The sequence below is a fragment of the Lytechinus variegatus genome, chromosome 15 (genome assembly GCF_018143015.1).
Source record: "Lytechinus variegatus isolate NC3 chromosome 15, Lvar_3.0, whole genome shotgun sequence".
Lineage (NCBI taxonomy): Eukaryota > Metazoa > Echinodermata > Echinoidea > Temnopleuroida > Toxopneustidae > Lytechinus > Lytechinus variegatus.
This window is the reverse complement of record NC_054754.1, coordinates 2,283,316-2,300,352: the sequence shown is the minus strand read 5'-3', so window position 1 is coordinate 2,300,352 and position 17,037 is coordinate 2,283,316. Positions and strand designations below refer to the sequence as shown.

The 17,037-nt window shown below is 34.5% G+C and overlaps 1 protein-coding gene across 1 annotated transcript; it reads right to left on the bottom strand.

The window, feature by feature from the left end:
• Positions 1 to 13,437: 13,437 nt before the first annotated feature.
• LOC121428451 (lengsin-like) lies at positions 13,438 to 15,421 on the bottom strand. Its single transcript, XM_041625062.1, has one exon. It carries the CDS (start codon positions 15,398 to 15,400, stop codon positions 14,054 to 14,056), a length of 1,347 nt encoding a protein of 448 aa, XP_041480996.1. The 5' UTR covers positions 15,401 to 15,421; the 3' UTR covers positions 13,438 to 14,053.
• Positions 15,422 to 17,037: the final 1,616 nt, after the last annotated feature.

The window sequence follows — 17,037 nt, the reverse complement described above, 5'->3', positions numbered from 1 at the left end:
TACTCAAAGAAGAAAAAAGGTGAAAAGGAAAAACAAAGACAAGAACTAGAGGAGGAATTGAAAAATATATGTGAAAGTATTGAAATGGAAGGAAATGGCTTAGATGAAGAAGTTGTAGATAGAAAGAAATACATTGAAGAGGAATTACATAAATTGTATGATTATTTTGCAGAAGGGGCAATTTTGAGATCGAGATGCAATTGGTATGAGAAGGGGGAAAAAAGCAACAAATATTTTCTTTCATTGGAGAAAAGCCAGGCTGCAAATACATCTATTAGTATCCCTAAATTAGACCCCAAAGTAACCAATCTGGAATAAAATTATTGGAAATGGTTTTTCAACTGATTTGAGTAGGTATGGGTGTCAACATTTACCAAAAAAAAGTTAGGAGGAATGCGGGTTGGGGAAAGTGCTTTTTTTCAGGGTCAAAGGTCAATGACCTTTTCATATGTACTGTATAATGGTATCTCTGAGATGGAAAGGCGCAGGTTGGTGATAATGGTGTCAAAATACACAAATTCTTACCAGAATATCAAATAAAATAAAATTAAGTACCTAGAATGCACATTCACCGATAAAATTCAAGGTCAAAGCCTTTCAAAGGTCAATGACCTTTTTACATTATATACCATATTGTATAATGGTATCTCTATACCATATTGTATAATGGTATCTCTGAGATGGAAAGGCGCAGGTTGGTGATAATGGTGTCAAAATGCACTGATTCTTACCAGAAGATCAAATGAAGAAAAAAAATAAGTATCTAGAATGTACATTCACCCATAAAATTTAAGGCCAAAGGTCAATGACCTTTTATACATTATATACCATATTATATAATGGTATCTCTGAGATAAAACACCACAGGTTGGTGATCTTGGTGCCAAAATGCAAAGATTAATATTGTACATGTAGATTAAACAACACCAAAATCAGTATAAAGAAATAAGTTTCAACCTTGAATTCCAAGATCAAATGAAATATTATATATATCTGTATGACATAAAAATAACAAACATTTATTCTAATTTATTTGTGATAATGTAAATAAAGATGGCTAATTTGTAATGAAAACATGGAGGTTTCATAAATTCAGTCTGAAGTAATGAAGGTCATGGAGAATGTTTTTAGGGGTCAGAGGTCAATGAACTCTTTCCAAAATATCAGTGAAAATTAAGTAAAAAAAGTTGATAACCAAATAACGCTTCTTCATATACTGTTACGCATTGCCAAAAACAATGAACAAAAATAAATGAAATCGAGTATATAATTTGAAATGATATTTATCTTAAGTAGCAGCATTTAATGCATCATAATATCTAAATCAAGGTGGTCGTGTCTTTTTCTCTCCAGCGATATTCCACTCACCTCAATGCTATAATAAATACTATAAACTATTAGCTTAATCTTATGAATAGGATAGGTCTAACTCTCATGTTGCAGCTAGCATCATCTGAGAGCATTTCCAATCAGCAGAGGGATGACGATGAAGATGAAATGAAGGCCATACTTAGAACTGCAATTTTTCATAGTAAATAGCATGTATCTCAACTTCAACAAAGATGAATTCCCGTATTATTATTAATTACCTCTCATTGCGAGCTGCCAGAATCTCTTGAGATGCTATAATGATAATGCTGCAAGACAAAACTTCATATCTGCTCTCTAGCTGCCGTACGTCACCCACGATGCTATTTCTACTAGGTATCAATTTGTACAAGGATCATGTATTTGGTCCAGAACAACTGATTGTTACCATGCACAAATTAGGCATATAATAATAAAATTCAAAAGGAGATAATAGCTTACAAGTAGACATCCGTCGACCTATAAACAATACTCCTACAGCACTTCCAGTTCTTGAGGATCAAGCTGTGCAACGTATCAGTAATATAGATCCTGGTCTGATATCCCTTGACAGAACATAAGGCTTTCATTGAATGGGCCAGATCAAAGTCCTGAAAATCTCAGAAGGTTTTCAAGAGTTTGATTACTCTTTGCCGAAATTGAGACACTTAACTTCATTTACTATGACCAAAGCTGCAGCTATAATGATTGCCTTATTATAATTCTTCATCATTGTCCCTGGCTATATGAAAATGTTTTTGGATGATGCATGCCATTAGGGTTAGGCCTATCTCTCTATTTACAGATTAAGTTATAGTTTATAGAATTTATTCTACCATTTCAAGGTATAATAGTGACCTATTGCTACAGAGAAATTAGTACCTTGATTTAGATTTATAAAATGCATATCTAAATGCTGCTACTTTAGAAAACTTCACCATTTCAAATTATATCAAACATGTTTTTTTTTTACACTTTTGGCAATGCATTACTACAAAATATATTAAAAAGTTCTATTTGATCTCAATTTCATCTCGAACTTGTATTTTGACATCATCATTGGTCAAGGAATCAGCTATTAAATTTCTGTTAATTTTCCAAGCAGGTCAGTCTTTTTCCCATCAGAATCACTATATATCTACATGCCACAGTCAAGTTATCGACCTATTTACTTAAATGCCCTGTCATTATTGACAAAGTTGATTGACCTATAACCCCTAAATATATTTTTCATGGCCATTATTTATCCTTATTTCAGAGTAAAAATTATTAAACAAGCAAGTTTTCATTACAAATAGCTATCTTTCTTTCTACTATTCACAAATAAAATGTGAATATGATGGATTAATTTCTTGGGGGGGGGAATCTTGCATGGATATATGAATATTTATTAACTTTTGACCTTTGACTTTGGATTTTAAAGGCGAAGGATAATTCTTTATTATTATTTTGTGCCTTTTTATCTTCTTGCAAAAATTGCTTTTTGACACCAAAATCACCAACATGCGTTTTATCTCAGAGATACCATTATACGATATATAGCCTATTAAGGTCATTGACCTTTGACCTTCAACTTTATGGATTAATATGCATTCTGTGTACTTAATTTCATTTAAAAAAATCTTTCTGTAAGAATCTCTGCATTTTGACACCAAGATCACTAACCCGCGCATTTTCATCTCAGAGATATCATTGTACCGTATATGGTATATAATGTAAAAAAGGTAATTGACCTTTGAAACGCTTTGACCTTGAATTGCATTGGTGAATGAACATTAAATGTACTTGATTTTATTTCATTTGATCTTCTTGTAAGAATCTGTCCATTTTGACACCAAGATCACCAACCTGCGCCTTTTCATCTCAGAGATACCATTATACTGTATGATGGTATATCATGTAAAAAAGGTCAATGACCTTTGAAATGCTTTGGCCTTGAATTTCATTGGTGAATGAGCATTGTATGCACTTGATTTTATTTCATTTTCTCTTCTTGTAAGAATCTGTGCATTTTTACACCAAGATCACTAACCCGCGTAGTTTCATCTCAAAGATATCATTGTACCGTATATGGTATATAATGTAAAAAAGGTAATTGACCTTTGAAACGCTTTGACCTTGAATTGCATTGGTGAATGAACATTAAATGTACTTGATTTTATTTCATTTGATCTTCTTGTAAGAATCTGTCCATTTTGACACCAAGATCACCAACCTGCGCCTTTTCATCTCAGAGATACCATTATACTGTATGATGGTATATCATGTAAAAAAGGTCAATGACCTTTGAAATGCTTTGGCCTTGAATTTCATTGGTGAATGAGCATTGTATGCACTTGATTTTATTTTATTTTCTCTTCTTGTAAGAATCTGTGCATTTTGACACCAAGATCACCAACCTGCGCCTTTTCATCTCAGAGATACCATTGTACCGTATATGGTACATAATGTTAAAAAGGTCATTGACCTTTGAAAGGCTTTGACCTTGAAAGTTTTTTTTAATGTGCATTCTAGGTACTTAATTTTATTTTATTTGATATTCTGGTAAGAATTTGCGTATTTTGACACCATTATCACCAACCTGCCCCTTTCCATCTCAGAGATACCATTATACAGTATATATGAAAAGGTCATTGACCTTTGACCTTGAAAAAAAGCACTTTCCCCAACCCGTATTCCTCCTAACTTTTTTTTGGTAAATGTTGACACCCATACCTACTCAAATCAGTCAAAAAACCATTTCCAATAATTTTATTCCAGATGGTTACTAATTACGGGATACTATATTGATGTATTAGATACGAATGAAGGGACTTTCAGAAAACAACCAGACATTCAAAGATTTATCAAGGAATATTTCACTGATTTTTTTAAAAACAGAGATATAGTAGATGAAGAGATCTCTAACAATTATATTTGACATAGTAATCTGGAGAATATAACAGAATCAGAAAAGGTTTCATGTGAAGGTTTAATCTCATGTAATGAAGCAAAAGAAGAACTGGTTAAAATGGCTAAAAATAAAACACCGGGAAATGATGGCCTAACAGTGGAGTTTTATGAAACATTCTGGCCCCTGGTCTCAAAATATATGATAGACTCTTTCAATGCAGCTTACAAAGACCAGTCTATGTCAGTTTCACAAAGACAAGGGGTGATAAAATTGATCCCAAAGCCCAATAAAGAAAGATCCTTATTGAGTAACTGGAGACCAATTACTTTGATAAATGTTGATGCAAAAATCCTTTCCAAATGCTTAGCCAAAAGAATTTCTAAAGTAATAGGAAACCTGATTAACTGTCAACAGACAGCATTTATAAAAGGTAGAAACATTGGTGAAGGAATTCGATTAATATCAGACTTAATGTTTTATGCAGAAAATGAAGACTTTCAAGGCATAATTATGGCGTTAGATCTTACCAAGGCATTTGACTCATTAAGCCACTCATTTATTTTTCAATGTCTGGAAGCTTATAATTTTGGGCCTTCGATTATTAGCTATGTTCTCGTAAATGGATTTACTACAGGCTATGTTCTCGTAAATGGATTTACTACAGGCTATTTCAAAGTAAGTAGAGGAGTAAGACAAGGGGACCCTCTTGCGCCCTTATTATTTATTTTGGGATTAGAGGTTTATTTGAATAGAGTTAGAAATAATGACAGTATAAAGGGTTTTGAAGTGGAAGGAAAGGTAATAAAATATACTGCTTATGCAGATGACATAACATGTTTCTGTAAAGACCGTCACTCCCTACAACATGTATTTTTAGAGTTTGAGGAATTTTCTAAAATATCTGGTTTATGTATCAATAAATCAAAAACTGAAGGCATGTGGATTGGTAAGAATCGTCATCTAGGTGAAAAGGACAGTGTTATCTTATGGCCAGAGAAAGGAATTAAAGTTTTAGGCATCTTCTTTTCATATGATACAGAAGAAGCAAGGAAAAGGAATTTTGAAACCAGAGTTAAAGAGATGAGAATTGTACTAAATAAATGGAAAAACAGAGGACTTACCTTGATTGGCAAAACACAGATATTGAAAACTTTTATAATGTCCAAAGTGATTTATTTTTATCCAACATCTCATTACCCATTGCTTTTGTTAAAGAAGTTGAGAAGCTCATGTTTTCATTTTTGTGGAATGGCCCAGATAAAATCGCACGTACTACTATGTTTGCTGATTATGCAGAAGGGGGACTAAAATTCCCAAACATTCAATGTATGATCAACACTCAGCTAGTGAAATGGGTCCAGCGATATTTCTTTAGATCAAATCATAGTTGGATAACCTTGTGTGAATATTTTGTAAAGTCATATGGTGGAAAATTTATATTTGTCAGTAATTATGCAATGGAGAAACTACCAAAAACTAAGGATATCCCTCCATTTTATATTGCTTTATTAAAAGCGTGGTTAAAGACGGATATCTATTTGGACTTGGTTACTAATGATACAAGCCAGGTTAGCATACTGAGACAAGGTGTATGGAATAACAAATGCATATTGATAAATAACAAGTCAATGTACTGCAGTGCCCTTCATGAAGCAGGGCTATCTAATATTTATCAATTATTTAACAGTGATGGAAATTTTTTACATTTTGAGTATTGGAATGGAAAAGGTGTTAAAAATAATTATTTTCTACAATACATGGCAATAATCGAGTCAGTGAAGAAAGAATGGAAATGTGAATTCCATCCCCTAATATTACAAATGTTTTGGGATAAAAATAATGAATATCAGTTACAACAAGAAAAAGTGACTTCTGCATTATGTAATGTGAAATCCAAAGCAATTTACAAGAACCTTTTATCTGGGTTGATAACCAGACCAGTTAGTGAACAATTATTTTCTACAACCTTTAATATTCAAGATGATGACTGGTCTCAAATCTACACCCTTCCGTTCAAATGCACAATAGAAGCAAAATGAGAGTTTTTCAATTCAAATTAATTCATAATATACTGTATACTAATCATAGATTGTTTAAGATGAAAGTGGTCGACTCAGAAACTTGCACGTTCTGTCACTCAAATTTAGAGACACCTGTTCATTTGTTTAATGACTGTGATGTTATCTATAATCTTCGACGGGAATTTATCTATAAGATTGGCAAGAGCTTTAATACTAAGTTTGAAGATTTTACTAAGAAAAGAATGATATTTGGATTCATTATGGACTGGAAAGGCCCCCACAAAATGCTACTAAACCATTTGGTACTAATGTTCAAAAGATATGTTTACGTAGAAAAGTGTAAAAACACACAACCATGTATAAGAGGGCTAATATCTTTTATTTCTAATATTAAACTGATTGAACTTAACATTGCAAAACAGAGGCATATTGAAGGATTGCACTATAAAAAATGGACCCCTGTTGAAAAAATCTTTTAATTATACCATTGATATACAGATAATGTTATTTGTTACCCACTTTTCATGTACAACTGTGATGTATGTTTTTGTATCGTTTTGTTTGTGAGTGTATCCTATACCATTGTAAATGTGATTGATATCATGATTATTGTTGTACATACCGATTGTTTGATCAATAAAAAGTTTAAAAGAAAAAAAAAGTTTCGTTTAATTTCACAAAACAGTTAAATGTACATTCTGGTGGGTGTGCAAATGATTATACTGATGATGTCATCCACTCACTATTTCTTTTGTATTTTATTGTATGAAATATTCTAATGTTCTCCTTATTGTCAAGTGAAACGATTAATTCCTGCTTGAACATGTGGAATAAGCATTTTTAATACTATATGGTTCAGTCATCTTGGTCCTTATTGTCTAGTCTGTAAAAAAGGAAATATTGTATAATTCAAACAATTAAAAAAGAAATGGTGAGTGATGGACATCATCGACTGACTCATTTGCATAACACTAAATTGTGCATATCACTGTTTTGTTAAAAATAAGCAAAACTTTAAAATGTCATAACCTTTTGTTGATTTTACATCCGATTTTGATGAAATTTTCAGCGTTATGCTAGTTGATTTTTCTCTATTCGAATACACATTTTTCTAGGTTGGACTTGACCTTTAAGTATCGCCGTTCCTCGTTTACTTTTTCCCCTTTCCTTCCTTTATCTCCCCTTTCAATTTTCTTTCACTTCTCCCATCGTTTCCACTCCCTTGTTCTTTTATTTCCTCTTTACTTTCCTATCTCTCTCTCTCCTTTCATTTCCTTCTCATCTCATTTCCCTTCTCTTCTTCCCCTTTTGCGTTTTACTCCTAAATTTATTTTTTGTAGGTCCATGGGTTGACGAACTTAGTCACTGGGTGTAGAAATGTTTCCACCCGGTAATCTTGCTCAAAATATTTTGTTTCTGTAAGGGAAAATTTATATTCAAACAGGCAGCTCTGTAGAAATCTCACAAAATATCTATGATGCAAAAAAAAAAAAGATTGTAAGGGGTAATAATGAGTGGGGGGGAATATAAAAACCTGGATTCCATGCAATGTCACTCCTCCAATATTTAAAGTACGAATGTAAAATCACTTTTATTCAGATTAACGAGGTCTGATAAAAAATCGTGTTTTATTTGGAATATCACAACAAAAAGACAATTATCATACACATACTGGGATAAAAACAGTAGAATCAACAATAAAAACACGGACATTTCGGGGCTTAATTAATAACATAGTGCAATACATTATCTGTTAATCCAAAATTGATTAAAATCAAAGTGAAATTCAGATTTGTAGTTTGAGCAAGACGAAAACAAATAATATAATATGACTTGGACATGTTTATGCTTGGCAATTCCATAAAATATGCACGTCCGACCCCATGTACCTTCACGAAATTTTCTGTCTCTGATTTCTAGTTCTTTTGACAGTCTGCAAAGCTCTCAAATGATCATGACTTGGTCAGTTTATGAAGTAAAGTAAAACTTGAGAAAAATGGGGGTCGGACATACAAAAAGGTTGATTTTATGGAAGTGCCCTACTGTTATACTAAATTGGAGAACAATACATAGAAAGATATTTTGTAGAACAATACATATCCTGTATTAATATTTTAACTATCTACATGATCTAAGGGCCCCTTTCACAAAACTGCTCTTAAGGTGATGTTGTCCCAATATCACGAATGTGCTCATACAACAGTTACCCTGTGGTTAGAAATTGAGCTCTTGTCCAATGTAGAGACATGTATCATTGGCCCGTATTCTGAAGTCAGGTTTAATTTAGACCATGTTCTAACTCTGTGCTAAAATTATGGGAAGCCAAAAGTGTAAAAAAATTATTAAGCTGTATGTTTCTTATGTTTACCGTGCTCTTTCCTGATTCATCGATGGTGAAGACAATCATCTACTTATACTGTCTAGACAACTATAAATGATTTGAGAGCCAAATGAGCTGAATTATAATATCTCTATACTGTTAGTGATTTATGCAACAATTGGCTATCCATACTTAAACCAAAACTTTAAACCTGAGTTTAAGTTAAACCCGACTTCAGAATACGGGCCATTGATTCCGATCTGGGTGGTGGACAACACCTGTTACTGGGTAAACACCAGGGCCCATCTGACGAAGAGTTGTAATTGATCAAATCAACTGCTAACTATGGAAATCTAGTAATGTCATAATCTTTCATACAGAAAATTTTTACAACGACCAAACATTAACAAAATGGAACACGCTAGCAAAGACAATGATGCATGCTTATACTATAAATGCTAAACATCGTATTTAGATAACACTTTTAACAGACATATGCATTTCAGAAGTTGCTATTGCTGTTTTCCATGATTTTGTTTGATTTGATCAATCACAGCTCTTTGCAAGACATGCCCCTGAATGATGTTGATTTCCCCCATGAAAGTTGAGTGTTTAAATTTAACTTTGAAACTAATGAAAGGTCACTTGGGGATACTGTCACATGGAGCACCTTGTTGGTTATTTTTCACAGACCTATTTTCTCTGAGCCAATCAGATGTAATGATTTCAGTAGCTTATAACAGTTGTCAGTAATAAACACTGTTTATTGTATTAAATGCTCCCCTGGCTTCACTTCATGTTGTCATTTCTCCCATATATCCATTAGCACTGAACAAACTTTAAGATCACTAGACAGCAATAGGCCTATGCTATCGATAGTGTTAAATGCATGTCAATTGGAATGTGTAAATGAATATAAATGTTTAGTAGTTATCATAGATAACAATCTCGACTTAAAAAAACATGTTGAGAGTATAGTTTTGATTGTGAAACAAAAACTAGGAATTATTCGTCGCTGTAAACAGTATTTTAATAAAGCACAATTGAATAAGCTGTATTGGGCTTTTGTAATGCCTCATGTAATGTATTGCTGTATCGTCTGCTGGTCGGGAAGATCTGAAATTAATCACAGTAAGTTAGAGAGATAACATAAGAGGGCGGCATACATTGTGTCTAATTTCTCTTGGGAAACTCCATCTGAACAAATTTTTAAAAAAATATCTTGGCCAAAAATACACAATGTATTTTAGAGCATCTTGCTTAATGGATCATAAATGTTTACACGAAGCTGCTCCTCAGGTACTTTGTGATAAGTTTATTTATATAAAAGAAGTATCCTCTCGAACAACTAGAAACACAAATAAGATGATAATCAGGGTGCCATATGATCGTACAACCTTTTATCAGAAATCATTTTTTGTCACAGGCCCATTACATTGGAATAAACTACCCGAACACCTACGATTCATATACAAACAGTTTAAACGGGAAATGGAAAAATGGGGGAAAAATTGATATGTAATATGGACAAATCGTGGAATCTATTTTATTCTTTCTCGTCATTTTGTACGTATCTTATCTTTTTCATGTGTATATATAATTTTCGTTTACTTTTAGGTAACATTTGTACAGTATCATATTTTATCTATTTTGTTATTTTCCATAGTTAATTATGATTATTTCATTATTCAATTTTTTAGATTTTTCAATATTAGTATTAATGCTCTATTCTTTGTTTATATTCAAATGTGTCACCATGTTTTATATTTGTGTTTGTTTACGAAGGGCCCCAATGAAAATTGAAAACCAGCTTGTTGCTGATTTGGCTACCCTTCTTTTAAATATTTGAAATAAATAAACATAATCATAGATTTAAGTAACACAATTCAGTAAATAAAGTTATCTCAAATGACATTTGTAATTAAAAGTAAAACGGAGGGACTTGCCGAAAAAAAGCTTGTACAAAAGGCAGCCCTATCTTAGTTACATTACAAAATTACAACAAATAAATATTGAGTTGTAATAATAATTTTGTTTGGAAATAAATACAAACAATTTTTGTGCACTTGACAAAGACGTAACTGATGGATCATGTGGGGAGACGACAGGATCGAGGGACAGAGGAGTGCGGTACATTAAGTAGAAAGAAAGAAGGCAGGCAGCTGCAGGTACTTTGGCTAATTGCAATTTTAAGGAGAAAAAATATAAAACAAATAATATACATGATTATATGTATACAATATGAGCGCATATAAAAAACAGTCGAGTATGATTAAATTATTCAGCTTGACCTATTTGCAACGAATATTGCAGAATTAACATGTTTTTAAGTTTGCATTTAAAAATATTTACATTAAGAGATTCTTTGAAATCTTGAGGCAGAGAGTTCCAGTAGGCAGGCCCGGAGAAGAATAGACAAATGAGTTTTTTGGCAAATAAAGTTATTGTTAAAGGAAGATGATAACATTGTCGTTTCCTTCTTGGGAAGCAGTGTATGGATACATTTTACGGAACATATTAGAGAAAGTGGCGGGGAGATCGTCCTTGCTTAATTTGAACATAAAAATGGCTCTGTGTAAAAATGGCAGAGGTAAAATGGCAGAGGTAATAATGGCAGAGATAAAAATGGCAGAGGTAATAATGGCAGAGGTAATAATGGCACAGGTAAAAATGGCAGAGGTAATAATGGCAGAGGTCAAAATGGCAGAGGTCAAAATGGCAGAGGTAATAATGGCAGAGGTAAAATGGCAGAGGTAATAAAAATGGCAGAGGTAAAAATGACAGCTCTAGGAATATAGCCAGCCGTAAACCCCCATGCAATGAATTGTCAAAAATCCCCCGCATGTACATAGATTAAATTAGAAATGCATGTCACGGTTAGGCATTTCATCATATCATTATGCCTTTATCGGCCGAACAATGCTATTTACGAAGTCGTTGAAGATGCACCGTGAAGGCTTTTTAAAGGACAAGTCCACCCCAACAAAAACTTTATTTGAATAAAAGAGAAAAAATCAACAAGCATAACACTGAAAATTTCATAAAAATCGGATGTAAAACAAGGAAGTTTTGGCATTTCAAAGTTTCGCTTATTTTCTACAAAATAGTTATATGAACGAGCCAGTTACATCCAAATGAGAGAGTTTTGACATCACTCACTCACTATTTCTTTTGTATTTTATTATGTGAAATATGAAATATTTTTATTTTCTCATCATTGTCATGTGAAATGAAGTTTCATTCCTTCCTGAACACGTGCCAGTGGAATTCCATTATTTTAACATTTTGTGCTTCAGGCAAGGAGGTCCTAATCGTCAAATTCGTAAAAATTGAAATATTGTATAATTCAAACAATAAAAAACAAAAGAAATAGTGAGTGAGTGACATCATCGACTCTCTCATTTGGATGTAACTGGCTCGTTCATATAACTATTTTGTTGAAAATAAGTGAAACTTTGAAATGTCATAACTTTCTCATTTTACATCCGATTTTGATGAAATTTTCAGCATTGTGCTTGTCTGATTTTTCTCTATTGATTCAAATCAACATTTTTTCTGAGGTGGACTTGACCTTTAAAAAGAAATCAAACGACAGATATTTTTTTTCATTCAATTTATCAGGAGCAAAATGATACTGCACTATTCTCATTCATCATTTTATAACATTACTTTTTGTCTGGCTGGTTGTTTTTTATATCTAAAGTTTTCCAGGTTTACCGGTGAAAAAGGAGGAAGAGTAGACATAAGAGAGGTGGAGAGATCAAGAGGGTAGGGGGTGGGAAAAACATAGAGAACATAGCGGGAAAAGCTTAGACGTTGAAATTGTCACGAATGATCGTGGTTAAATATTATGTCCTTATTTGTAATGTCGTCTGTATTATTCTTTTGAAATATTTGAATGACAATAAGCATGCGTTCTCATTCTTGGCCCTGAATATGTAACTGATTATGAAAATCAATAATAATCTTGTTTTGACTGGTAAACCAATGTGGGGTCGATCGACGGGGCCGTCTCGTTCAGATTCTTTGCATAAAAGAAGACACGGAACCTTCTTTACCACTGCATCCAATGTGATAAAAACGGCTTGATGGTCATAACCCTTGGAAGCGGAAGTGCTGTTGCGTATTTTGTACACCATAAGCAGCACCCTCTTGGTAATAAGGTTGGTATATGCTAAAATGTAGGGATTTGATACAAATCTCTGTTAGTTTTCAAACAGAAGAAAAAACATTGTTTATTATCTGATTATTATTATTTTTATTGTAATTCTTTTTCTGACCCAAAAGAACTTTACTTACTAAGTAAAGTTCTTTTGGGTCAGAAAAAGAATTACAATAAAAATAATAATAATCAGATAATAAACAATTATTTCAACTAATAGTTGAAATAATTTTTGTGTCATTTTCCCCCTTAACCAAATCCCCTTTGATTTTAGAGTGAAAACTTTTTTTTCTCGGCTTTTTAACAAACCAGCACCCCATATCTCTTTCATTTTTGCCTATGCCATCTTTACCTTTGCCATTTTCAACTCCGCCATTTTTTACACTGTTAGAAAATTGATACTTAACAATGAAAAATTAATGCAACAGAGTCTGGAGAACACCTGTAGTTATACTGCACTGTGTAATCCTACATGCATGCATTTGTGTAAAATTACAGAAAATTGGTATTTTGTGCATGTACCCTTACAAATTTATCATAATAAAACCGTTTTCCACATTAAAAAAAACATATCTGTTCTGTAAAATTGTGGAAAATCCTCCTGTTATAATCTACAAAATTATTTGTTTTTTTTTCTGTAAAACCTGTTTTTAATTTTTCTTCTGTAGAATCTACTGTTTTTTTCTAATAGTGTACCTTGGCCATTTTTACCTCTGCCATTATCACATCTTCCATTTTTACCTCTCGTCATTTATGCCTCTGCTCTTTTTATCTCTGCCGCTTTAACCTCTGCCATTTTTACCTGTGCCATTATTACCTGTGCCATTATTACCTCTGCCATTTTTACCTTTGCCATTTTTACCTCTGCCATTATTACCTCTGCCATTTTTACCTCTGCCATTTTTACCTCTGCCATATTTACCCGGCACCGAAAAGATATATTACTTTAAGATTAATTTGAGATTACTTTAAGAATCTAAAGTGTGTTTGAAAAATTATTCTTATAGCTTTTTTTCTGAAGAAGTAATATTCTATCTAGTTGTGTTTGTATTGTACATCCCCAGACGTCTTAAATTACCTCTTTCAATGGATTAGTTGATGGTAAATTTATTCCAACAAAGTAACATTTCAAAGGGTGCCCTCGGGCAACTCGATCCCGGCCAAAGAACACTTGGCACTTTTCGGATCCTAACACAAATCAATGGTCAAATTTGATTGGCTCCGAGGGGTAAACTGTGGTGTCTTAGACTAACTTGAATCAACAGGCATGACCATGATGACAGACGTACATACCTCTTCCCCTTCTTCTCTTACATGATGTGAAAGAAATAATCCCTTTCCCATTCCTCAACAGTTCCCTTCGATATTGCCTCCTTTTCAAGTTTCATATCGTGCCTTTTAGAAGCAACAAAACACTTGATGAATTCTGGTCCAAGGGCATCAGTAATGGCAGCATCGGCCAGCAAGGCTTCAATTGCATCTTCCATGTTGTCTGGGAGCTTCTGTGTCCCGGATGGAATATATTCATCCTCGTATGCATCACCTGGTCCGTCGATCCCTTCTGGAAGTGGAAGTTTATTGATGACTCCATCTAATCCAGCAGCAATTGTTGCAGCCATGCTAATGTAAGGACTACAACCACTTGCTCCCAGCCGGTTTTCGATGTATGTGCCACTCCCACCATTCGTTTTAACGCGAAAGGCGCAGGTTCTGTTATCCGGACCCCATGTGGCGTTCCAGGGTGCGAAGGAATAGCGTTTGAATCTCTTGAGGCAATTGGTCGTTGGTGCCATCAACACAGCTGTTGCTCTGGCGTGAGTAATGAGTCCTGCTACCCAGTGTTGGCCAACCTCCGATAATCCAGTCGGGCTTCCTGCATCGTAAAGCATTGGCACCTTCCCAGCTACGTCCCAAAGGGAATGACAGTAGTGAGCCGAACAGCTATATCTTTCAGGAAAAGGCTTTGTCATAAATGATGCCACCAGTCCTTGCTTCTGAGCAATCTCTTTGATACCAATCTTGTAGGTGTGAGCAGTGTCTGCAGCCTTGATCCCGAACTCCGGGCGGTAGGTGATTTCCAGTTGTCCCATAGCAGCTTCAACCCCGTAGCACTCAATATCGACACCAGCCGGAGGCAGGTCATTGAGTATCTGCTGGAAGAATGGTTCGTAAGCTGCCATAGGAATAACTGCTGTGGAATTTGTATATCCGTGTAAAGATTCCATGGTGCCTTCTTTGACTACAAAGAACTCGTGTTCGTGAGCCGACCAAAGCGACAGCCCGTGTTTCTCCAACCTTTCTAACTGCTTCCTGGCTACAACCCTTGGATAGACAGGTACCTTCTCCCCTTCATGGACACCTTCGATCAAGACCCTTGCTGTCTTCGTACACCAAGGCAATATCTGAAAGGTATCCAGATCTGGAAAGGCGAGACAATCAGCGTAGTGAATTTCCTCGCCATACCCACTATTAGGGAAGACATGCCCCCTGGGATCATAAGCCATGTAACCCATAGAGATGTTTATTCCTCTAGTTGCCATCTTCTCAAAATGCCTGGTTGGAATGGCTCTGCAGTGTGGGATCCCGTACATATCGGATTGCTCAAAACGCACTGAAGTGATACCATTTTCCTCAAGACGCTTCTTAATAAGTTCCATGGTTTTGTCCTTTAAAGACGGAGATTCTGGATAAAAATCAAATCGAAGATATTATTCTTTTTTTCATTTTCACATTTCAATTATTTTTTTTTACATTGTTATACATTCATTCATTCATTTTCTTTCATATTGGATTAATTCATCCATCGATATATTCATCTACATGGAGCGTTGTGGCCCAGTGGATTAGTCTTCAGACTTTGAAACAGAGGGTCGTGGGTTCGAATCCCAGCCATGGCGTAATTTCCTTCAGCAAGAAACTGATCCACAGTGTGCTGCACTCAACCCAGGTGCGGTAAATGGGTACCGGTAGGAAGTAATTCCTTAAAAAGCTGTGTGCGTTATATATGAACGCCTAGCTTAGCCGGGTAATATAGGAGCGCCTTGACCACCTAACAATGTGGATATGTGCGCAATATAAATTGCCTATATTATCTATCTATCTATCTAATAACTATCTACCTATCCATTCATCCACTGTCGTTACAACTTGGGAACCATGTTCGTCTACACGTACAAGTGGTAGTTTTCACGACCTGGGGAGCGTTTCATGAAATGACTTGTCGGACGTTTTATCCGACAAGTCCTGTTTTATCCGACAGTTACTATAGTGACAGTGCTTCTCAACCAATCAGAATCCAGGAAAGTTGTCAGATCTGACAACTTGTCGGACAAAAATATTGATGAAACGCCCCCAGGTATACCATATTCATAAAAGTTACCATTATATAGACATATCATGTCTGTTTTCTCCAGTTCAACAAAGTCAATATTCATTACGTTCTAGAACAGACCCTTTTCTTTTACAAGTCCCAAGAATGAACTCCAAGAAAGGTCAACAATGCATAGGTTTAACAGGTCCCAGTATTGGAATAATCTCCCTATCAACATCCGCTCATGTCCTTCACTGCAATTATTCAAAAACAAACTAAAGACCTATTTATTTTCTTTGTAATATCCATTTGATTAATATTGTTAGCACTTGGAGAGCAGAATATTCAACATAATTATAATATGATACTGTCAAGCGCTTTGAGCATGTTTACATGGAAAAGCGCTATATAAATATTAAATGTATGTATGTATGTATGATAACTTTGCCATGCAATGGTAACTCGCATGAAAATTCTTGATTTTGATTAGCTGTTGAGTATCGTTGCCAAGGCAGTTACAATTGGATGACAATGACAGAGTTACAATATTAGTAACTTTATGCAACGGGTTCCAATCCAAATGGGTGTCAAGATCATTACCAAAAATTCGGGGGGGGGGGGCTATATACCTTTTAGCAGCCTTCGTCCATGCTGCTTGCATTGGAATAGTATATTCACCCTATCATGAAAATAAAGTATTTTGAGAAAGTATGACCATAGCACGGAAAGGTCAAAGCAATATGCAAAGCAACTACCTAAGGTTTTTTAAATGGATGGTCCAGGCTGAAAGTATGTATAGCTTAATAAATAGAGTAGAAATCACTGAGCAAAATGCCTAAAGTTTCGTCAAAATGAATTCTAAAGTTTAGCAATATTTTGTGAAAACAGTCATCATGAATATTCATTGGGTGGTCTGATGATGTCACATCTCCACTTGTTCTTTCCTATTTTATTATATGAAATTAGGTTTATTCTATTTTTTGC

What these genes read in the sequence shown, in the direction of transcription:
- LOC121428451 (XM_041625062.1), bottom strand. Translation starts at nt 15,400, where the DNA reads ATGGAACTTATTAAGAAGCGTCTTGAGGAAAATGGTATCACTTCAGTG.